This window comes from Anabrus simplex, chromosome 2, assembly GCF_040414725.1.
Source record: "Anabrus simplex isolate iqAnaSimp1 chromosome 2, ASM4041472v1, whole genome shotgun sequence".
NCBI lineage: Eukaryota > Metazoa > Arthropoda > Insecta > Orthoptera > Tettigoniidae > Anabrus > Anabrus simplex.
The window spans coordinates 925,566,916-925,591,603 of NC_090266.1; the positions used below are offsets into that span (position 1 = coordinate 925,566,916).

The 24,688-nt window shown below is 41.7% G+C and overlaps 1 protein-coding gene across 1 annotated transcript in view; it reads right to left on the minus strand.

Annotated features, from left to right (window-relative positions):
* LOC136863738 (RYamide receptor-like) overlaps positions 1-24,688 on the minus strand; it is a 529,727-nt gene that overhangs the window by 405,591 nt on the left and 99,448 nt on the right. The window contains exon 2 of the mRNA XM_067140092.2: positions 12,422-12,684. Coding sequence (XP_066996193.2) covers positions 12,422-12,684 — 263 coding nt within the window. The remainder of the gene's footprint in view (positions 1-12,421; positions 12,685-24,688) is intronic.

Below are 24,688 nucleotides of genomic sequence, written 5' to 3' on the forward strand. Positions count from 1 at the left end.
CGAATCTGAACGTCGTGCATCATTGAGTAACATCCGTTCTGAATTGACTTCCTTGCCATTGAAACCTTTACCTACTATGTCACCCGGATTTAGTACCTTGCCTCATCCATTGGCAATGTTGCTCAGAGGTATATCCAAGTTTTCTGTTAATACCACCAGTGACGTAATTTCATTTTTAAGATTTCTAGTGGAATTTCAGGATCATGCCCTGGTTTTTTCTCTGTCTCCATGTCAAATCTTGCAAATTATCTATCCGTATGCTATTGGTATTCTCTCCGACAAAATAGTAAGAGCCATAGCTGAACAGTCATCTATTGAAGATTTTCATGCACACTTGCTTGCAAACTTTATTCCCGCCCGCGCGAGGTCATCTCTGATTCAAAAGTACTATTATCGAGTACAGAGGTTGGATGAAAACTTGGCTGATTTCATACAAGACATTAAGTTTTATACCAGGGTGTTTGCTCTTCACTTCCCTGAGGATCAAATTGTACAAGCTATTGTGGAAGGCATTTCACCATCTTATAGGTCATACTTGTGTTTTGCGGCGTGCCCGCAAACTTTCTCTGAACTTGAAGCGTTGGCCGTCTCAGCGGAAGGAGTTAGATACGCCGATTCTTTGCGTGTAGCGAAAGAACCCCCGCCTTCCTTTAGTAACACTCGGCCTCCACCTCGCCGACCAGTCACGCCCCATAAATGTTATGCTTGCGGGTCGCCTGACCATCTTCGCAATAAATGTCCATTAGTCAAAAGTAGTAGGGCAAATAATGGAGCTGGTTCAGCACAAGGCTGTTTTAAATGTGGGGCCTTCTCACATATCGCCAAGAATTGCCCAAACTCAAATAGCACCCCCTCCTGCTCAACTTCTGGTGCAAATTCCACCTATGCCAAAAATAAAAAGTGACTAGTGGCTTCGGCTGAGTCGACTAATCAATCTTCCCGAGACTCAGCCACTAGTAAACAGATTGTAAATGCAGAGAACGATCAGCCTTCTAGTTCATCTTTTGAATGCCCTAAAGAATGTCTTAGGATTGCGGCGGATACCCCCGCACCTGTTCCTTTTCTTAAGATTGAGGTAAATAACGAGCCTATAACAGCTCTCTTAGATTCAGGTAGTGTTTGTTCGATTATTGCGGCTGAATGGTATTCTAAATTGAAAACGGTTTGTAAACTTCCTGACTATGTCTCTTCTCCTGTTCAATACGTTTCGGCTAATTCATCTCCATTAGAAATTCTAGGTTCCTTACTGGCCAAAATTCGTGTTTTTAAGTTTACATGGAAAGTTAAATTGTTTGTGGCCAAGCAATTGTCTTGCCCCATTATATTGGGAGCTGACTTTATTTCTCACACTGGTCTTGTGCTCGATCTGCAGTCTAGGTCGTGCACATTCAAATTTGCTTCTAGTTGTAAAATTCCACTATTAAAGTGTAATTCTGTGTCATGTGCTTCTATTTCGCCTACCCAGGATGAGATGTTGTTAGACCTTAGACATCTACCTGAGGAGCAGGCTGATAGTATTCGCAAACTGTGTCAGTCGTTTCCCGAGGTGTTCTCTGATACTCTTGGTGTCACTGACCTTATTGAATACAAAATTGAGGTTACGGATTCGATTCCTGTCCGTTTTCCACCGTATAGGCTATCTCCACCTAAAATGAAGGCTCTGAAGGAAATCATCGATCAGATGTTGAAGGACGGTATTATTAGGCCCTCTAAGTCAGCGTATTCTTCGCCTATTTTTCTAGTACCGAAACCCCAAGGAGGTTTCAGGCCTGTCATTGATTACAGGGCTCTCAATCGGAAGGTGGTGTTACAATCTGTGCCCCTTCCCGACCTTCATTCTTGTTTTTCATGGTTTCGTAAGGCCAAGTTCTTCACCATCTTGGACTTAAATCAGGCCTATAATCAAATTCCCCTTGCCGAAGAGTCTAAACACCTTACAGCGTTTGCCACGGACTGGAATTTATACGAATACAACCGCGTGCCTTTCGGGCTCCCCACGGGGGCAGCTGTGCTCACTAGGCTACTAGATAGGGTCTTCTCCGACATCAAATTCGAGTACTTATATCACTACTTAGATGATGTCGTAGTATTTTCAGAGACTTTTGAAGAACATCTAGATCATCTGCGAGAAGTTCTCGATCGCCTTCGTAAGGCTGGGTTAACTGTTAAGTTGTCCAAGGTCGCCTTCGCTAAGCCCTCTATGTCTTTCCTAGGGCATATTGTGTCACCCGATGGTGTAGCAGTTGATCATTCTAGAACACAGGCCATCCGTGATTTTAAACCTCCCAAGGACATTAAAGGTATCGCCAGGTTCATTGGTATGGTGAATTTCTTCAGAAAGTTCATTCCTAACTTTGCTAATAGAGCGGCGCCCTTAAACCTTCTTCGTAGGAAAGGCATCAAATTCGAGTGGGGACCTTCTCAACAAGCCGCTTTTGAAGACCTTAAATTAGCTCTTTGTAATGCCCCTGTACTTGCTATGCCTGATTTCTCGAAGAAATTCATCGTCAAAACCGACGCGTCGTCGTCAGCAGTAGCTGCAGTCCTTCTTCAAGAGACTGAACTAGGGAGGCGACCCATCGCCTATGCGTCTAGGACATTGTCGGCTCAAGAAGCCAAGTATTCCATCTATGAGCTCGAAGGTTTGGCAGTCTTATTTGCCTTAGAAAAGTTCCGTCTCTATCTGGAACACGTTAAATTCGACCTGGAGACAGATAATCAAGCCTTAAGCTGGGTCTTAGGTAGGCCGCGTCGTACTGGTCGTATAGCCCGCTGGGCTATTCGTATTTCCGCCTTCCAGTTTGATGTTAGACATATCAGAGGTACCGAAAATGTTGTTGCTGATGGACTCAGCCGTATGTTTCATAACGACGTAGAGACCCACGAACCGGTCGACAGTTCATCACCTTCCGAGTCCATACTATCTGGTGTTAATGCCATCTTAACAGATGCTCCCATGCTTTTTAGGGATATTGAGAAATACCAACGTGAAGATCCGACGCTGGCTCCGATAATGGAAACCCTTTCTTCTGGGGAACATGCTGTCCCTTATGTTCTGAGGAATGGTGTTCTATGTTGCCCTTCGAGGCATGATAAGTTGATGAAAGTTGTTGTTCCAGCGGTTCTTGTACCTATGATCTTCAAATACTATCATGAGACCCCATTGGGGGGGGCATCTTGGAATCTTTAAGACTCGTGAAAAGATTCGTGAAATGTTCATATGGAAAGGTATGGACGGTGAAATTCGGGAACTTGTAAAAGCTTGTAAATCTTGTTTGATCAGTAAACCCACCATGTCCACTAAAGTAGGCCTTTTGTCTTCTCATCAAGCGTCGCGCCCCATGGAACGCCTGTATATTGATTATGTAGGACCCTTCCCCCAGTCGAAGGGAAATGCCAACAAATTCATCTTTGTATGTGTAGATGGTTTTACCAGATTTTCTTGGTTATTTCCGACTAAGCTGGCTACCGCTCAGTCCACCATTACCTGTCTAAATTCTATTTTTGCTTCTTTTGGTCCGTGCCAATATATTGTATCTGATAATGCTAAGGCGTTCACATCAAATCTTTTTCGTAAATTCTGTTTTGACTTGTCCATCTCTCATGTAACCACTTCTGCTTATTACCCTCAACCATCTCTGGCTGAACGGGTTAACCGTAATCTCAGGTCCGCACTCATTGCCTATCATCATGAAGATCCTTCCAGGTGGGACACGTCCCTGCATTGGATAGCTTTTGCTTTGAATTCGGCGGTTCATGAATCTCACAAGTTCACTCCAGCTTCTTTAATGTTCAAGTTTGTTCCCAACTCGCCGCTCTCTAACCTCTGGTCTCTGAATGACATTCTACCCGAGATAATAGATCCGGACAACATTAAAGATCTTTGGAAGAAGGCTAAAGCCAATCTTAAAGTGTCTCATGAAAAGGTTAGGGAAAGGTATGATCGTGGACGGAGACCAACCCCTTTGAAGGTAGGTGACCAGGTTATGGTCAAAAATTTTGTTCCCGCGGGCAAGCTTGCCCCCAGATTTCATGGGCCTTGTATCATTCTCGATTTTCTTACGCCGGTTACCTTATTGCTAAGTAATCCAGCCACCGAGAGGATATTTAGAGTTCACCTGTCCCAGGTGAAACCGGTGTAATTTCTGTGTCAACTTGCTTCATATCATTTTGAAAGGATATGAAGGTTATATTTTTTTTTGAGTTTCACTTTTAAGGCATTCTGCCCCTTCTGTAATATTTTGGTTTTAGATGTAAGCCTTGTGTAAAATCTGCCCCGACCCGTTAAACTGCCATCCTGTTCTTGCCACGGCCATTACCACGCTCCCGTCTCCTGCTCCACCTTACACTGTGGCTTCATAATAGTAAATGCCATGGATATCTACACGCCGCTGGCCCCTCAACCTCTCCACAAGCCTGTACCCTCAAAGAAGATGATAGTCCAACACAATTCTGCCGCCTAGCTTTAATGTTTCAGCGCCCCCGCAGCCGCGCAGCGCCGTGCAGCGACTGGGGAGGGGGATGGGTCCCCTCCTCTCCAGCGAGGACGACATGTGCACGGCGAGCCGGAACTCTCCTCCCGGCCAAGGCTGATGTGCGGCGCACGACCTGCTACTGGCCCGCAGCCTGTATATGTTCACCGCGGGCGCGGCGTGCTTCAACACCTCTGCTCCCCTCATAGTGCGGGCGAGCGGTATCTCAGGGTACTTGAGGGGTCCGAGCGGCCTCCTTTTGGACGCAAGCTGCAACGGCCGGTCCGGCCATCCAACTTCATCAACATCAACTACATGGACAGTTACTATAAGAGATAACTACATTTGGGAATTCAACAGCAATATTTGGTGGACCGTGCAAAAAATTTTTTTCACTTCTAAGTATTAAAAGTTTATCTTCAGAAATTCAAATTCTACAACTTAAAGACTTTCATTCACCTGCAACAACAACATTTTGAAACTGAATTAAGAAATCTTGTAAATGCTTCTGCTATCTATCTTCGTATCAACATCATTACTTGGACTTTGTTTCAAACTGATTTCATGTGTCACCCCTGGAGGAACTTTTGGGGGGGGGGAGGTCTGTACCGGGCGGTACACCTCTACACCGTTTATTTAAAAGTTGCGCCAGTTGAAACTCCTCTTCTGGAGGAAGGTTGAACTTTATCTACTCTATTAATTCTCTACTTTCTCAGAAGATGTCACCACGTGGAAAATTTTGAATTTTTGAACTGTGTCACTTTTGATGTGTTTTTGTTTCGCTTGAAGTAAGAAGTGTGAACTTTCTCTTCTAGAGGACACTACTGAAGATCAACAATAGCGCACCCTAGTGCGGAGTCAAAGAACTATTTTGTTGGAGAAAATTTTATTTCAAAAGTTTGTTTCTTGTTAAATTTCTTTCTGTTATTGCTTAAGTTGGCTGTATACCCCTCTTTTTCCCCTTGTTTTAGATTTATCCAATCCCGAATTTCTTTTAGTAATTTCTGACCAATCTGGTGTATCTTCCCCCAACTTGTATCTGTTGCGGGGTCCTATCCAATAAAAACATTGTGGGCGGGTGTTTTCATTCCCCTAACGCCTAGAAACTTCCGCGAGAGTATATAAACTGCTGATTTTAGGGTCTCCGGGCCACTTCTGTTCCATCTTTCAGTGTATTAAGTACATAGCAGGAGGCGGGAAGCGCCTCTTTCCTCGGCGGCGGTCAACAATAAGGTAATGGCCGATTAATAATTTTTTTTCTTTTCTTGCTCAGCAGTTTAACTTTCGGGGCGGGTTCTAAGCGTTCAACCATGTAACCTTTTCCTAAAATGTAAAAACAAGTGGTATCTATTCTATTTTAAAACGACATATCGGGATAGAGAGTGCTTAACCCTCTCGAGCTCCCACTCACATCGTCTTGAGGTGAACTTATTCTCTCAACCAATTCTTCCGTAATGTAATGTAAATTGCTATTAAGTCACCTCTGTAGTATGGGATTAGCCCTTGTAATAACGGCCTAGTGCCAAAGTAGGTTTTAAAATCAAAGTGTATTAGGAGTGCAAGTTCGCCTCCTCTCAAATTGTTTTAGAGGTCATTCAATTAACCTGTTTTTCATTTAATAGACCTCAGTAGATTGGGTATTTTACCCCTGTGTTTATGTCCGTTGAGGACAACTTGAAGGTGGAGTTTGGTGTGGCCTAGGAGAGGCTTAAATTAAAAAGTGTGTGGCTCTTTTGGAAACGGAGTGTTGTATGCCTCGAGGAGGCTTTACTGTGTAATTTGGAGCAAGTGCTCCAGGGTTTGATTGGGGTCTTCTGCCCCTTTGTTAAAATTTGTATATCGGAAAGTTGGGCTAGTTGCTCAAAAATTGTGAACTCAGGGCTCGAAGCCCAAACTCTGTAATCCCTGTAATTGTACATTTCAAATTGTGTTTCGGCTACTAAGTACCTGTTCTTTGTTATTACTTAATATTGAAAAGGAAATATAACCTTGTTAACTTTTACATTAACTTTGATTCCGTAGTTTGAGACCCATTCACGCCCGCACCTTCTTACACCTCTACCTACCACCAAAACTCGGTAACAATAATAATAATAATAATAATAATAATAATAATAATAATTGTATTTGATTTACGTCCCACTAACTATATTTAAGTTTTTCGGAGGCGCCATGGTGCCGGAATTTTGTCTCGCAAGAGTTCTTTTACGTGCCATTAAATCTACCGACTCGAGGCTGTCGTATTTGAGCATCTTCAAATACCACCGGTCTGAGCCAGGATCGAACCTGCCAAGTTGGGGTGAGAAGGCCAGCGCCTCAGCTCGGCACGGTATAAATCAAGCGTTAACGACATGATTAAAATTACGTATCCCGAAGCTCATTACTGGAAATAAAAACGAAATAACTTTGGGGAAACGATCTAGTGGTATCATGGCCGCCACGAGATGTAGGAGTAGCGTGCCTGCCTCTTATTCGGAGGTCCCGGATTCCATTTCCAGCCAGGCCAGAGACTTTTACCTGGATCTGAGGGCTTGTTCGAAGTCCACTCAGCATACATGATTACAATAAAGGAGCTATCTGACGGTGTGATAGAGGCCCCGCTCCAGAAAGCCAAGAATAACGGCCGAGAGGATTTGTCATGCTGCCCGCTTGACACCTCGTAATCTGCAGGCCTTCGTCTGATCAGCTGGGCTCTTGCGCCATAGGTTTTGGTTTGTTATCATAATATTATCTTCCGGGATTATAGCCAATGACCCTTAAGATATTTTCATAGAGCTTGCATCCGGTAGACAGTGGGTTCGAACCCCACTGTTGGCAGCCCTGAAGATGGTTTTCCGTGGTTTCCCCTATTTCACACCAGGCAAATGCTGGGGCTGTACCTTAATTAAGGCCACGGCCGCTACCTTCCCACTCCTAGCCCTTCCCCATCCCTTCGTCGCCGTAAGACCTATCTGTGTCGGTGCGAGGTAAAGCCAATTGTAAAAATAAGTTCTTTAGATAATTTCCCCCGTCGCTTTTTTTTTTACAGAGTCTCCAATCTCTGTACTGACGAAGGTATCACCAAAGTTGAGGACTAACTTCTATAGATCAAGGTAAATAATCAGGCGTTCATTTCAGTTTTTAAACTAAAACGTATGATTAAAGTTTAAATTTCGTGTTTCTCTTGGAAATAGATTTTCAGTCTTGTGGATACTGCTAAAAATAGCATAGACCTAATAGCTGGCATTACTAGGTCAAGGTTAACTGGGATTCTTCCTCCAAGTAAACAGTACCCCAAGTAAAATAATCAAATAACCGTCTCATCTGTTTGGATGTAAGTCAACAATTAGTCTCTTCTAAAGATTGTTTGAAACAGCCTTTCAACTCTTCATTTCCAGCCTGTCACTCTGTCTTCCGCTTGTTTCTTTACCTCGAAATTGCATTTGTATTCTTTTTATCTAGCTTGATGGAAGATATGTGGAATTTATAGAATGTTTAATTATAGTGACTTCAATGTTCTTAATGTATTTAAATTTTAGAATGAATTGAATTCAAATTTCAATGCGCAGTCAGTTAGCGACTGTCCGTCTGTTCCCATGATAGCGGTTTCGATTCTTCCTGAAGTCGGTGTCGTTTGAGCGTATTCAAACGTAACAACACTGTGATGTAGGTCTGCAGCACATTTACGAACTCCTGTGAGACGACATCCCATACCTCGTGGTGAATTTGCAATTGAAGCGACAGTAATGGTATTATCTTACTATTTATTTGAAAGAGTTAACTTCATTATGACAATGGTATGTGCCAGTAATTAGGTCGGAATGTCATCATAAGGGAAAATCAAGTACATACTTTGAGGTCTGTATATAAATGATATTGTAAAAAATAGAGTTGTTTGGCATTATTTATTCACAGAACTTAGATACATACTTTAATGGAAATAATAATATTAATACTATTATTGGTTTTACATCCCACGAAGTACTATTTTGGTTTAAGGAGATGCCGAGGTGTCGGTTTTGTCCTGCAGAAGTGTCGGTAAATATACAAACACGACGCTGATGTGTTTGAACACCGTCAAACACCACCGGAGTGAGCCAGTCTACTCGGGCTCAGAAAGCTGAACCACTCAGCAGACTTTACGGAAAGGAGCAGTGTGAGCTTCTCCGGCTTCATGGCTGAATGGTTAGCGCGCTGGCCTTTGGTTAATGGGGCCCCGGGTTCGATTCCCGGCCGGGTCAGGGATTATAAAGTTAATTGGTTATTTCCACTGACTCGGAGACTGGGTGTGTGTGTGTCGTCCTTAAATAGAAAATGAAAGAAAGAGAAAAATAATAAACACTTCAGTAATTAAAAAAAGAAAGTAGAAAATTATTTTAAAAATAAAAAAGTCTACTGCGTTTAGATCAAAACTTTTCCCCTCGGGATATTAAATGTAAGGAATGTCTTGGATGGAAAATTTCAATCCAAAATGAGCACCACTTTTGTTAGACTTGCAGATTATCGTACAGTAAAACAGTGATAGCCTACATTTGAACTACATCTAAAACACTTAGTCCGATTTCATCGCTGAGGTTATGGCACTCTCACACTTCTTTCGGTCTCTGAGTTCCCGCCAAAGCGACTGTGGTTCGAATCCCATGTAAGGCTGAGGCAGGCACCATCTAAATGAAAATTCACATCTTTATAGTTTGAATTTCACGTGAAACTGGAGGTCCTGTGACCATGGTCACGATTCACAGATCACCTAAAACTACAAACTTGTTCGCCTGTTTATTTGTTATATTAATTCTGTATAATGAACTATCTAATGCATGAATATAACAGAAAATGCAATGTAGTTTTTTATTCTTGAAATATATGTTTACTATTTAGATCGATGTTTAACGGCCCGTAATTGTAGACATGATAATGAACTTTTGGGGTTTAGTCGCGTCAAAAAACAAGGTGAAATTCTTTGCATTTTCCAGAAAACTTTACTCCGCGTCTTCAGAAAAATCTCTCGTCTGTTAATACCCCGTAGTGAATTAAAATCTATGGTAAGGATACAGATACATTAAGGATACAGACTTATTATTTATTTTTTACAATTCATTTTATTATTTCAATGGTCTTTGCTGATACGGTGAAAGCCCGAAAGCTTATCATCATGTCTGTATGTTTACTAGCAGGCCCAGTGAACCGTGTGTCAGCCAAGGGGAGTGAATGCAACTCGTGGCCTGCGATTTAACACCTTCCTCTGCTCAAGGGCTACATTTATATTATCGGAAGGTTCGGGCGCCACATGTAAGAACAAGAACGCAGTTTCAACACCTAAATACCCAGTAATTGAATCTAATTTTCTGCTTCTTCTTCTTCTTCTTCTCTATCTGTTTACCCTCCAGGGTCGGTTTTTCCCTCGGAATCAGCGAGGGATCCCACCTCTACCGCCTCAAGGGCAGTGTCCTGGAGCTTCAGACATCGGGTCAAGGGATACAACTGGGGAGGATGACCAGTACCTCGTCCAAGCGGCCTCACATGCTATGCTGAACAGGGACCTTGAGGGGGATGGGAAGATTGGAAGGGATAGACAAAGAAGAGGGAAGGAAGCGGCCGTTGCCTTAAGTTAGGTACCATCCCGGCATTTGCCTGGAGGAAAAGTCTGAAACCACGGAAAACCACTTCCAGGATGGCTGAGATGTGAATCGACCTGAGTCGATTTGCCCTTCCGAGGCTGAGTTGACCCCGTTCCAGCCCTTGTACCACTTTTAAAATTTCGTGGTAGAGCCGGGAATCGAACCCGGGCCTCTGAGTGTGGCAGCTAATCACACCAACCACTACACCACAGAGGCGGACGAATCTAATTTTCCTGAAAGAAACTGATACAGAAAATGGCATCAAAAGTAATCTTCTCTTATATCAACAACTGCTTAGAAAGCAAAGATTGATCCTCTGAAATTAGAATTATATAATGCGAATAAAAAGGCATTCGTAAAACGTTAAAATTAGGTTACATTCTTATCAAATAGAACAAACCTTATTTATACATAATATTCTTTAGTGAGACACCTGTCACTGTTTCTTTTTCACCATATTTTCTATATTATTTTGGTCTTATCTGTCATTAAGCAATTCTTAGAGAGTTTCCTAGATAGGTGTTGGTCACTCCGGATCTAGTTTAACATTTAATAGTGCTTTGAGTAGATTTCCTGAAAGGAGTTGCTCACGTACAGAAGTATTTCAAAGGAGGAACATCATTACGAAAATGGGAATAAGTTAAATGTGTGGAAAGAAGACCCCATCCAAGTATTTGGAATAGAAATTACTGAATCTAAAATCATTATATTTATTTATTTTAGCACACGGTTTCACTGAAGATCTATTATTTCCCATTTTCATGTCACCAGGAACATCATCACCAACAACATTGAAGGGAGTAGAGGACATACACTGTTTTTCAACGGATATGAAATCTGAAAATCTATTACTGAATACAGCTCTTAGTTCAGCAACTTCTGAAGCGCACTTTGCAGTGTTAGGAGTCACGCATCCCGACAAACTGTAAAGTGTGTTATTCCCCCATCCCCTACCCATCACTCCCCACTGAAGCTGAACTTCACACAATTTGAGTTTTTCTTCAAAGTATTGTAGGTGATCAAATAAATTGTGAAATAAGTCTTTCCTGTCTGAAGATGTAAATTAAAGTAATTTAGATAAAAAGATAAGTCGGTTAGATAACCAAAGTCAGGAACCTTTTTTGAACAGTGGCACGATCACCAAACTAAGGGATGGTTTTCTTTTCCTATTCATGAACTCTGACACTGGCTTCCTCATATCGAAAACTCCCTTTAGCATCTTCCCTCAGATTAGCCAATGAACCTCAGGATAATTATACCACCTCTCTATAGGCCTATTCTGCTTCAGTGTCATCACAAACGTTTGGGATTCCCTGCAGTTCAGCCCTTTTATCTCATAAAATTTACAATTCTCACGTCATCTGAACCGGCAGATTTTGCATACAAATTACATTCGTGAATAACACAATGATATTGAATGTCCTGGGAGGGTTTTATTTTTTAGCATTTCTTCGCCTTTCTCAATTACCGATTCCAGTCTACTTCTTCTTCTTCCTCTTCTGCATCATCATCATCATCTTCTTCTTCTTCTTCTTCTTCTTCTTCTTCTTCTTCTTCTTCTTCTTCTTCTTCTTCTTCTTCTTCTTCTTCTTACCATTGCTGGTGCACCATCTGGTGCAATAACAAATAAATCTGTCAGATATGATTTGTAACGAGCTAATTTTAATTTCAAAGCAATAAGCAAATCACTGATTTTCGTAGTATCCGTTCTTACAGACAGTGCTTTCTTTGTGAGGTTAAAATTATTGTCGAATTCCCCGATCAAAACTGGATCTGAGCTAAATGTGTACTGTCAGTAAAATCATCAGTTCCCGAACATTTTTCACTACAGTTTAGTCCCTAAACTATTTCTTCTCTGTACATTTCTTCCTAAATACTGTTCTTCCCCGCGCATTCATTATCAAGACATTCTTCGCAATAGGCTATCATTTACTCCTAGGAAAAAGATACTATTGCAGTTGTAACAGATCTCCGAGAGACAAATTAATTGTCTCGGTGGGATATTCGGCCCCTGGGTCAACGAGTTGAAGATCCATACGTTAGACCAAAAGTGTTACTTTTTCACGAGGATACTTCAACTCCATTTCAGTCTACCCCTCTCTCTTTCAGACCTTCATTACAGTCAGGAAATGACTTAGGAAGTCTCGGGTTGAGGTTGAAGATGCTGACCACTAGAAAATAATAGCCCATGTTGTCCATCATTACTTAAATCGATCGTCATTATTTAAGTCGTCTCTTTATTTAACGGAGATAACAGAAAGAATAACCTCAGTTTTTACCAAAAGAATGGCACTTCGTCTCCTTAAAAAGATAAATCTTCAAGTAAGAACATATATCTTGGAAACATGAACTTACCTGTAGTAATTGCGATAGGTGGGTGATCCCCATTCTTCATGGCACACGAACTTGTTGCACTTGCTGTGCCAGAGGGACGGTTGAACTAGTTTTGACACGATTGGGATGGGAGCAGCTGTCGCTAGAGCCACAATCCACACGCCTGCTATGATCCACTTTGCATGCTTCTTGCCCATACGTGGTCTCAGGGGCCACATGATAGCCATATATCGGTCCACGCTAATTGCCACCAGTGTGTAGGCACTCACCAGCACGGAAACGGCCTGTCAACAAGAAAAGAACACTCACTTTATTATGTCACACTTTCACATACAGGAAACACACTATTTTTTGTCTTTTTTGTTCAAAAATGTTTCTCTGATGGCCCCCGTTAAATTTCTGTAATTATGCTATCTGTAATTCATAAGTATAGGTCCCTGTTCACTATTCAGGGAACAGTTTGATTTATAAAACTGTAGCGTTTGAGGCCGCTACAACAATATATTTTCAGTACAACATATACATTAAAATGTACGCCCATAAAAATCTCGTGAGGAGCAAGAACGTTTTTTTTTTTTTTTTTTGCCATTGGCTTTACGTCGCACCGACACAGATATGTCTTATGGCGACGATGGGTCAGGAAAGGGCTAGGAGTGTAAAGGAAGCGGCCGTGGCCTTAATTAAGGTACAGCCCCAGCATTTGTCTGGTGTGAAAACGGGAAACCACGGAAAACCATCTTCAGGGCTGCCGACAGTGGGGTTCGAACCTACTATCTCCCGAATACTGGATACTGGCCGCACTTCAGCGACTGCAGCTATCGAGCTCGGTGGAGCAAGAAGGAGAATCTCAAACAATTTGAAACACCTAACTTTGTAACTATTGAAGACAATGCTTCACAAAACCATTGAAATGAAAAGCGTATGGCTTTTAGTACCGGAAAAGTCACAGAAAATGTTCGGCTTGCCAGGTGTACGTTCTTCGCTTTGACACCCGTAGGTGACCTGCGCGTCGTGATGATAATGACATGATGATGGATACGACACTTACACCCAACCCTCGTGCCGGCCTAATTAATCCTTGAGGGTTCAAAGTCCCGACCCTTCCGAGAATCGAACCCGGGACCCCTCTGATCAAAGGCCAGCACGCTAACCATTTAGCCTTGGAACCGAGTAGAAAACCACTAATCAAGCATGAAGGATTTTATCAATATATATCCGTAAGTGAAATTTTATGTACAACCGTACAAAATTTGGCTGCAAGCTAAAATCAAAGAATCTGGCACACTAGAGACCCACCAATCAGGTAAGCCTGTACTTTTCTTTCTATTTGGTTTACGTCGCACCGACCCAGATATGCCTTATGGCGACGATGGGATATGAAAGGCCTAGGAATGGGAAGGAAGCGGTCGTGGCCTTAATGTAGTTACAGCTCCAGCATTTGCCTGGTGTGAAGATGGTAAACCACGGAAAACCATCTTCAGGGCTGACGACAGTGGGGCTCTAACCAACTATCTACCGATTACTGGATACTGGCCGCACTTAAGCGACTGCAGCTATCGAGCTCGGTAAACCTGTACCTTACTGGCCATGAAACGGAAGAGTAGCTTCTATGTAAAACTACGAGCTTATTTTTCTATCTCGTACATACCGGAATTCCGAACATAATACTTCCAATTCTCTTACACCTCTGAAAAGCATCACCAACTGGGTCTTCACAGTTTTGCAAGACCATGGAAGAAAGTGAAGGCTTAAAATATGTATTTATAACTGATTGGAAAGACTCGTTCCAGGATAGACGTCTGAAGTTAAGATTTTCACCACCCTCAACCCCCACTCGAAGTTCTTTCCCATTTAGTCCGAGAAAACGAGGGGGGAAATGCCTACATCACTTCAAGTTCTTGGATACTTAGTCTGATCCTAGTACTAAATAAGTATAATTAAATGCACTACTACAGGATTCATAATAACCAAACGTAATCAGAATCTTAAGATACGCACGCCATAAAAAACACTCAAGAAGTTTTACGCGACTTTATCTCGATAAAAATTACAGTTATTCAAATGTAATGTGGAATACGAAAATATGGACGTGCCATTTCGAAAGATTCCTGTGCATTGACGTAGATTTAAACAGCGATAATTTGTGAACTTCCACACCCAGTACCTGAATAAAATGTCTCAAGAGAGTAGGTGTAACTAACACAGTGGAACAAAATCCTATGCAAGTCGTTCATGAAGTAAGTGAAAAAACGTTTTACTGTACGTTGTTCTATTCTGGTTTTATACTGCATGTTATTATGTCGTACTGGGTGGAGCATTTTCGCATTTGTCTATTGGTAAAGTCTATCTTTGGGGTCTCAGTAATACAGTACTGTAGCTTTGTTAGTATACAGGTTGGCACGGTAGTCAAATTGCTTGACTGGAGCTTAATTCTCGGCCGAACCGAGTGTTTTATCTATGCTTGATTACTTCATCTGCCGGCGCCGTGGTGTAAGCGTGCCTGACCCTTACCTGGAGGCCCCGGGTTCGATTCCCGGCCAGGTCAGGGATTTTTACCTGGAGCTGAGGGTTGGTTCTAGGTCCACTCGGCCTACGTGATTAGAATTGAGGAGCTGCCTGACGGTGAGATAGCGGCCCCGGTATAGAAAGCCAAGAATAACGGCCGAGGGGATTCGTCGTACTGACAACACGACACGTCGTAATCTGCAGGCCAGCGGGCTGAGCAGCGTTCGCTTGGTAGGCCAAGGCCCTTCAAGGGCTGTAATGCCATGGCGTTTGGTTTGGTTTGATTACTTCATCTACTTAGAATTTTGACCGTACAGTTAGTGTCGCGTAGCTGTAGGATTGCATTCTGAAGATCGTGGGTTCGAATTTACCGTCGGCAGCCATGAATATGGTTTTCCGTAGTTTCCTATTTTCACACCAGGCAAATTCTGGGGCGACCACGGCCGCTACCTTCCAAATTCCTCCCCCATCCTTGCGTCACCAAAAATCTTCGATATGTCAGTGCGACGATAAACCACTAGCTCGGGGGACTTTGGGTGTTTGTGTTGGTTATTTCCACACAACATATCCCAGTACCAACCATCACATAAACACGCAATAGTGAATACATCTCTCGAGAAAGGTTTGACTTTAAGAAGGGCACGCGACAATAAAACTGGGCTTCATTTACATTAGTACTGACTTCACAAAATTCAGAATATAGACTAGGAAAGAAACTTACTACAGAAGTTGGTAAAGTATAAGGGCTGTTAAATAATGGCCGTTGATTTCTTTCTTTCCTTTGTGGTTTTTTTCTTATTCTAAGTTTGCACATACTTCTTAAGGTGAAAGGAAGGGGCCAGGACAGGAAAGATAGCATGCGTGGCCTTAAATTAGTCAGGACCGCGGCATTTTCCCGGTGAAAAAAATGGGAAGAACCAAATACGGTTCTCAGGTTTGATGACAGTAGGGCTCGAATCCGCCACCTCCCGAATGCAGACTTACAGCAACACAACATGTACCGCGCAGCTAAGTCGCTCGGTTGGCGAACGGCATTCGAGGAGCAGCCGCCAGTGTCTGCGAGTGCTGTGAAGATTCATAGCATCAGGGACACTGTGATAGGGGCTTCCTGGCCAAGGCGGTAAATGCGTGCTCGGTTCACCCGGAAGGACATGGGTTCGATTCCCCGTCAGGAAGTCGAAAATTTAAGAAACGATATTTCTACTTCCAGAGGTGCACATGGCCCTGAGCTCAGCCGATACCAAAAATGAGAAACCAGGTTAATTCCTGGGGGCAAGGGCGGTCGGGCGTAGAGCTAACCACTCCACCTCACCAAGCACCGAGGTAACGAATAGTGGAAGCCTTTGCCTTGCTTTGCTTTTAGTGACATTGTGAGAGCATTTCCATATTCAGTTAGGAATCAGTGGAAAAATAAATCATTCCTCACTTTGCTACTATGGTTCACCGTAGTACTGCCGTAGGTTTTGGAAACCACTCCACCGGGCGAGTTGGCCGTGCGGTTAGGGGGCACAGCTGTGACCTGGCATCCGGGAGATAGTGGGTTCAATCCCCACTGTCGGCAGTCCTGTCGATGGTTTCCCGTGGTTTTCCATTTCGCACCAGGCAAATGCTCGGGCTGTACCATAAATAAGGTCACGGCCGCTTCCTTCCCACTCCTAAGCCTCTCCTATTCCATTGTCGCCATAAGACCTATCTGTGTCGGTGCGACGTAAAATAGATTGTAGCTTAGACGGTAGAGCGCTGGCCTTCAGCCGGTTCCGTGGTATTTGCAGATATTCAATAATACGCCAACGTTGCGCCGGTAAATATCTTGGCACACCTATGGGACAAAATTATGGCTCTTCGAGCTCTCTGAAAGTTGTAAAAGTTGTTTGTAGGATGTAAACTAATAATATTGACTTAATAAATTATAACTTAATAGTCTGCAGTGGTGTTTATTCACGATCAAACCAGCCTGTGGGGTGATTTAACATATAGCCTAGGTCTCATTAAAGATCAATTGTACTCCGCCATTAACGGCCTTGGTGGATCAGTGGTAAGAGTGCCAGACTCATGAACGTTCGTTGATGCAGTCCCAGCTGAGGTTTGTAATTTTTGAAGGACAGTCATAATCTTGGCACTCCTTTGATGTTAGCATGTTAAAGATCGGATTTCGTTGCTAGATAGCAGCACAATCGTACTGCTCAAATTGACAGGGAGACAATCTACATGGCACCACTTCAGAAATTCTGCACCACGGTAGAGGCCATATTATTATTATTATTATTATTATTATTATTATTATTATTATTATTATTATTATTATTATTATTATTCCTTCTCTTTCAGAAATATAGCTCGAAATATAGAACCGTATGATTCATTTTATCCAGTTTCATTAATGCTAGTTCAAAAATATAAGAACCCAATGGGCACAAATCTCCATTACGAGTCCATTTACATTCAGCGCTGCATTTCGGTTTTTCATCTTAGTAAATGCGTGTGGAAATAATGCTCTACGGAGAGGAAGCAGGCCAAGCTTTCAGAGATTTTTAGTTCATCTTGTCATATTCGCTCCACAGTTATTGTTCAAATATCACTGACATGCACGCCTTCATGAACGTTGGAGCTAGCAGACGCATCATCCCCAGGAGCCACCACTTGACTGAATTCAGAAGTATTTTTCCTAATTGCCCTTCCCACCTTCAAGGCTATCTGGAGGAACTTATTCACTGCTGCGTGTTTCCATGTTGTGTTAATATGAAGAGATGTGTACCGAGATAAAAGGGTAACACCCATTCGTGGTGTGAGGAGAAGTAATCAGACGTAGCTAAAATAAACCGGGAATTGAACCCTGGATCGTGTGAACCGAAGTTCACTCACTACTTTGACCTTTCTGCCAAAAAACCGGACGTCTGTATAATAAATACATTGTAGTAGTAGTAGTAGTAGTAGTAGTAGTAGTAGTAGTAGTAGTAGTATATGTGACTGATGTTGGTTTATTAAGAAATTAGTCAATATTTTTTCAAATGTTATCTTTGCCTTGTTCATAACAGAGAACGTAATAACTCTCGACGACTCAGATGAGGGTATATTTTCCATTTTCACTCCAAACAAGTTAGTCGCCCTTAGTAGCTTAAGGCAGAAAGCAAGCTTGCAGTTTTACGTGACTGCTGATATCGTGATCAGAGCCTCGAAACCTCCAGGTTTACGAGGAATCAGAACCACAAGGACGTGACGTTTCATTTAAAATATCCCATATACAGGCTGCACTTGAAAACGTTCGAAATTGTATATGTTTATGCTGGATTTAGAATGTTGAACTAGTAGTATTTCTTGTAACATTTTCTTTCCATGGAATTGCTTATTGAACTTTTGTTGCTGTAGTTCTGTTGTTGTTGTTGTAGTTGTTGGGTAATTATGTTTTAACTTTATTTTATTATCACACTACTGTATGTGACTAATGACACCGCGATATTTACCAACTGCAAAGTATTTTTTAATCTACATCCATATATATATATATATATACTAACTTGTCCTGACTGACTGACTGACTGACTGACTGACTGACTGACTGACTCATCATCGCCGAGCCAAAACTACTGGACATAAAGAAATGAAATTTTGGGGATATATTCATATTAAAATGTAGGCGCTCGCTAAGAGAGGATTTTTGGATATTCCGTCGCTAAGGTGGTGAAAAGGGGGTGAAATTTTAAAATGAGTGTTTCTATATCACAAAACTTTAAAAGTTTACAGATGTAAAAATTGGTATTTAGAATCTTCTTTAAAAATAACGATGATGATGCTTGCTGTTTAAAGGGGAATGAATGAATGGAATGAATTTAAAACAATCAGTGGATGCGACCCACAATGCCTTACATTCACAGATTCTGACGTAAAACAATATGATTACTGAACAAGGGACGGCTGCTATAGCATAACATTGAAACGATGATGCTTGCAGTCTAAAGGGGGTCCAAAATCCAAGTTATCGGCCCCTCATGACGGTACTTATCGCTAGGAATGTAGAACCATGGTATTTGTCATGGTGCGGTACTAATCAAAAGTAGCAGAGACTCGCGGTATTCCATACATTATGGTACTACTCACAGGTTATGAAATTCGACAGATACTACAGACCTATGTTTTTTCTCACATTGCGGCGCCATTTACAGGCAACGCAACCCTATGGTGTTCAGCACATAAGAGTACTAACCACAGGGACCTTCCCCTATCCCGTGGTGTTCCTCATATAGTGGGTACTAATCATAGGCAAGGCAGAACCATGGTAGCTATAATCCCATAGTCCCACTCATATGGTGGTACTTATCACAGGTACTGCAAAAGCCGACCGCACGGTGCTCCTGTGTGCCACTAATCACAAACCTATTTGGTACCTAATATAGTGGTAATACGCGCAAGTGAAAGCGACCCATGACGTACTCCGCGTGGTGGTACTAATCACAAGTAGTTTCATGGTTGCAAGACAATCATCCCTTGGTTGCCCCTTTTAGTCGCCTCTTACGACAGGCAGGGGATACCGTGGGTGTATTTTTCGTCTGCGTCCTCCACCCACAGGGGGTTGTGTGTTTGGGTTTGGTCCGCGAGAGGTACTTTATTTCCCTCAAGTCCGTCGGCAAGCCGGTTAGGAACCCCCTCTCCGCCACCTGGAGCGCGCCACGTGGGTGTATCACCTCTCCCCCTGCTACGCCAGCGTAGTAGGTTCGTGGAAAAATAAGGAAACACGTATTTTTTTTTTGTTTTCAGAAAATCCCACTAGGAGGGATGAAAAGGGTGAAAAATTGGTTGAATGCCTTTAATCAGGATACCGGTACTTATATCTCAGAGACTGAAGACATTACAGACCTGAAAATTGGTACTTTTGATCTCTTTTAAAAATAAAGAAACATGCATTTTTTTTGTTTTTGGAAAATCCAATTAATGGGAGGGTGAAAAGGGGGGTGAATTTTTCATGGGTGACGGACATGGGTAAGATCGGCTCCACAGTTTCAGTGAATTAGAAGGTGTTATTCTAAAGGGAGCTATATAATAAGTGGTACACGAGTGTGTGATACAGTGTTGAATCAAACCAGCGAGTATCAGTCATTGTAACCGTCAGTTCACCAGTATTAAGTAGTGATTTCTCAGGCAATATGGGCCGTAGCAAGCGCAACACCAGTGACCAGAGCAGTAGTGCCAACCGCAGCAGTGCCAACCCTGTTGAAGAGGCAGTCACCAGGATACTAAACGAAACAATCAGCTCTGGTAAGTTCCTTGAAAAGATAGTAGCCGCCATATCGGAGCGCGTGACAGAACTCGTCATAAAGGAATTAGAAAAATCTCTCCAGTTCAATTCTGAAATTGTGGCAGAATTGAACGCAAAACTCGAAAGCAGGGATAAAGAAATCCGTGAGATGAGGGAAGACTTTGCTGCAAGATGTGACTCACTGGAACAATACAGTAGAAGAGCTAATGTTAGAATTTTTGGGGTACAGGAAAGTGTAAGTGAAAATAAGGACGAACTTGCGATAAATGTTTTTAGGGAGATAGGTGTGAATGTGAATTTGCAAGACATTGATAGGAGTAACCGAGTCGGACCTAAATCTCCAGGGAAACCTCGGCCAATCATTGTCAAATTCACATCATATCGAACAAGGCAGGAAGTGTTTCGCAATAAGCGAAAATTGAAAGGTACCCCAGTAGCTATTCGCGAGGATCTAACCTCCACCAGGTTGTCAATTCTTAAGGCAGCTATTCTCCGCTTTAATCAGAGCAATTGTTGGACCTCGAGTGGAGACATCATTATTAAGAAACCAGATGGCAGTAAAATTAGAATTAACCGACTGAGTGACATTCCTAAGGATAGTGACAGCAGTTAAATGTAACAATTCACTGAACTGAGTGCACCGAAATGAGTGTTTATATTCCTAGATTAGTCCATATTTATTTCTCTCAAGATCGTTAAATTTTATCTTAGAATAGTTTAGTGAATTATCATTTATTTTCGTTTGGCTTAGTTAAAATTTATTTTTTGCAACTATTTATCTATATATTTTACTAAATAATTGCATTTACTTTCTTATTTCCTTATGATTAATTTAATAACTTTCAATTTTAAATACTTCTATTTTATTAATTTAGACAGAACACCCTTAATTTAGTCGCGCTTTAAAATAATAGGTAATTCTAGGCACAGTTGACTATATTCCTGCACCTCACTACTTCAATGAACGTTAAATTCCTCCTAGCTCTTTGTGTTTATCTGTACATTTTGTTAACTTTCATCGTTCCAAGTTGGCAAGAGTTACAAGTAACAAAACAAATTCCTCTGACGTCACTAGTCGATTTCAACAGCCACCGTATGTCGCCTCAGACCAGCTACCCTCTCCCGTCCTTCCGCTGTCCCCACTCCCCTCACCCTCTAGCGCAAACCTTGATCAAAGTACCGCTAGTATCCTCAAGACTTTCGTCTCGCAACATCCCAGAGCCCTGCACGTCTGTCATATAAACGCGCAAAGCATATTAGCAGCCAACCGAATGGACGAGATTGCTGAAATATTCACTCCACCTGTTTTCCATGTCCTGCTAGTGTCTGAGTCATGGTTAGCAGACAATAGCCAGTCTTCTTTGTGTCATCTTGAAGGCTACTCGCTTCTGAGAAATGACCGCACTCAAAAACGGGATGGAGGGGTATGTGGCTATTTCCTAACTAGCCTCAAACATAAGCTGGTCGGTCATTCACCAGGCAGGTATGAGAGAAAACCGGAATACATGCTCGTAGAAATAACAACGAACGGGATTAAAGCGCTTGTAGGAGTAGTTTACAAACCTCCGAATACAGGTCGCTTAGAGGATTTTGAAGCTGACTTGACTAAATTACTGCCAGACTATCCTCACACAATAATTATGGGGGATTTCAATACGGATCTAACTGACGCAACTTCTTCCGAATCCACACGACTCAAAACATTGTTTCAAGCCTATAATATGAAAATCTTACCCCTCACTCCGACTCACCATACATCTCATTCGCACACACTATTAGATCTTATAGTTACCAGCAACTCAGACAGAGTCCTCAATATTGGTCAAACCTCCGTACCTGGTATATCTGCACATGACGCAATATATATCTCGTGTAACCTCCGGCCACCGAAACCCTCCCAGAAATTTATCACCTATCGATCATTGAAAAATATAAATAAAGATAGACTCTTAGAGGACGCAGGCAAAATACCCTGGCATGACATAACGAACTATAACAATCTAGATGACAAAGTTGACTTCTTTAATAGCAAAGTAACCGAACTATTTGACAAGCATGCCCCAAAGCGGCGAGCGAGAATATCGAAAGGACCCTCCCCGTGGTTTCATTAGACAACTTATGAAACAAAGAGACTGCGCTCACAGACAGTACAAAAATGACCCTACCGTACAAAACTTTGACGAATATTGGAAGTTACGAAATAAGACAACACAACAAATACGAAATGCTAAATTGCGACACGCTTACAGTTTAATTACGCCTGACGGTAGAACAGCGACGACATTTTGGAAATCTATTAATAAGCTTGGACTTACGAAGAACAAGACCAGAGAAGAAATTACAGTACCTCTCGAGACTCTTAACGAGTACTTTACTGCTAACTGCTCCGCAGTACGACATGACGACAAACAGAGACTTATGAATTATTATGGTACACACCCTACTCCTGACAGAGAGAAATTCTATTTCAGTCACGTGACGCCCCTGCAAGTCAGAAAAGCAGTCCTCAGAATAAGCACGAAAGCAAAAGGAATTGATGACATAGTGACTGACATGGTCAAACTAATTCTTGATTGTATATTACCAACCTTAACTCATATAATCAATTTCTCTCTTCTATACTCCACATATCCAACTTTCTGGAAGAAGGCTATTGTGCTACCTCTTCCGAAAAGTAAAACGCCTTCGAACGAGGGAGACTATCGTCCAATCTGTATTTTATCAGCTTTATCAAAAATCTTAGAATGTGTAGTTCATACACAAATGTCTCAGTACCTTCGAACGCACAATCTCCCTAATCCTCTCCAGTCCGGTTTCCGACAAGGACATAGTACAACTACAGCCTTACTTAAAGTGACTGAGGATGTTAGACAAGCAATAGACAGAGGACGATTCACAGTTCTGGTACTACTAGATTACAGTAAATCTTTCGACAGCGTAGACATTGACATTTTACTTGTAAAACTGAAGGCACTACATTTTTCTCAGAGTACGATTGCTTGGATGCATTCTTATCTTCACGGACGTCAACAATGTGTGAAAGGTAATAATGGAATCGTTTCCTCGTGGCGCCACGTGAAGAGAGGATTCCCTCAAGGCTCTGTACTTGGTCCTCTTCTTTTCGCACTCTTTATGAATGACATATCATCCAATTTAAGACACTGCAAATACCATATGTACGCTGACGATCTTCAACTCTACAACGACTCTACATCACGAGACCTCCAGGAAAATATCGACTTACTAAATATTGACTTACGGTCTGTTAGTGATTGGTCTGCTGCGCATGGCCTGAAATTGAACCCTACAAAGTCGCAAGTAATCCTTCTTGGCCATCAAAGTCATATAACAAGTATAACTAAACGTCCGTTGCCAGGAGTAATCCTGCAGGATGTTCCAATTCCTTTTGTATCACAAGTGAAGAATCTCAGTATTATCATGGACGAACGCATGGCTTGGTCTGCACATGTCTTACATATCTGTCAAAAAGTTTACTCATCTTTACATTCTTTATATAAATATAAACATATATTTCCAATAAAGCTTAAAAAGAGATTAATTGAAGCCCTTGTAATGGCACATTTTGACTATTGTGATGTTGTCTTCAGTGACGTCAGGCCGCAATTTTCCCTAAGGCTACAGCGCGTTCAAAATGCGTGTGTGAGATATATATGCAGTTTAAGAAAATATGACCACGTGTCACCATCTTTCCTAAAATTAGAGTGGTCGCGACTCCAGGTTCGTCGTAACCATCATACTTTGTCTCTCCTCCATCGAGTTCTTACTACATCTTCCCCATCCTACCTCTCTTCACGTTTCCATTACTTTTCAAATGTTCATGACAGACATACAAGGGCTCAAACATCCAACCTGCTCATCATCCCTCACCATCGAACTGCCGCATATAACAGCTCATTCTCGGTGTTTGCCGCACGAGAATGGAATCGTTTACCGGACGACGTCAGGGGAATAACAACAATATTGTTATTTAAAAGAGCGTTAAGAGGTGCCACAGGATGCGAGTGACCTGTGAATTTCTGGCCTTTCAGTGATCGTGCTTATTATTATTATTATTATTATTATTATTATTATTATTATTATTATTATTATTATTATTATTATTTTTATTATTATTATTATTGCTGTTGTATGTATGTCCTACTGTGGTGGAATTTGATTTCAGTTGTATTTTGATTGTGTTTTAATTGTCTTCTAGTATTAATTACGGTAGTATTACTTATGACTTTAATGTATACTAATTGGTTTAGTGTAAGAAAAGGCCCAATGGCCTTAACTACGCCAATAAAGACATTTATCTATATCTCAAAACTTTTAAAGTTTACAGATGTAAAAACTGGTATTTAGAATCTTCATTAAAAATAAAGAAACGCGTATTTTTTTGTTTTCAGAAAATCCAAATAGGAGGGGTGAAAAGGGGTGAAAAGAGGTGAAAAATTGTTGAATGCCTTTATGAAGATACTTATATCTCAGAAACTGAAGATATTACAGACCTGAAAGTTGGTGTTTGGGAT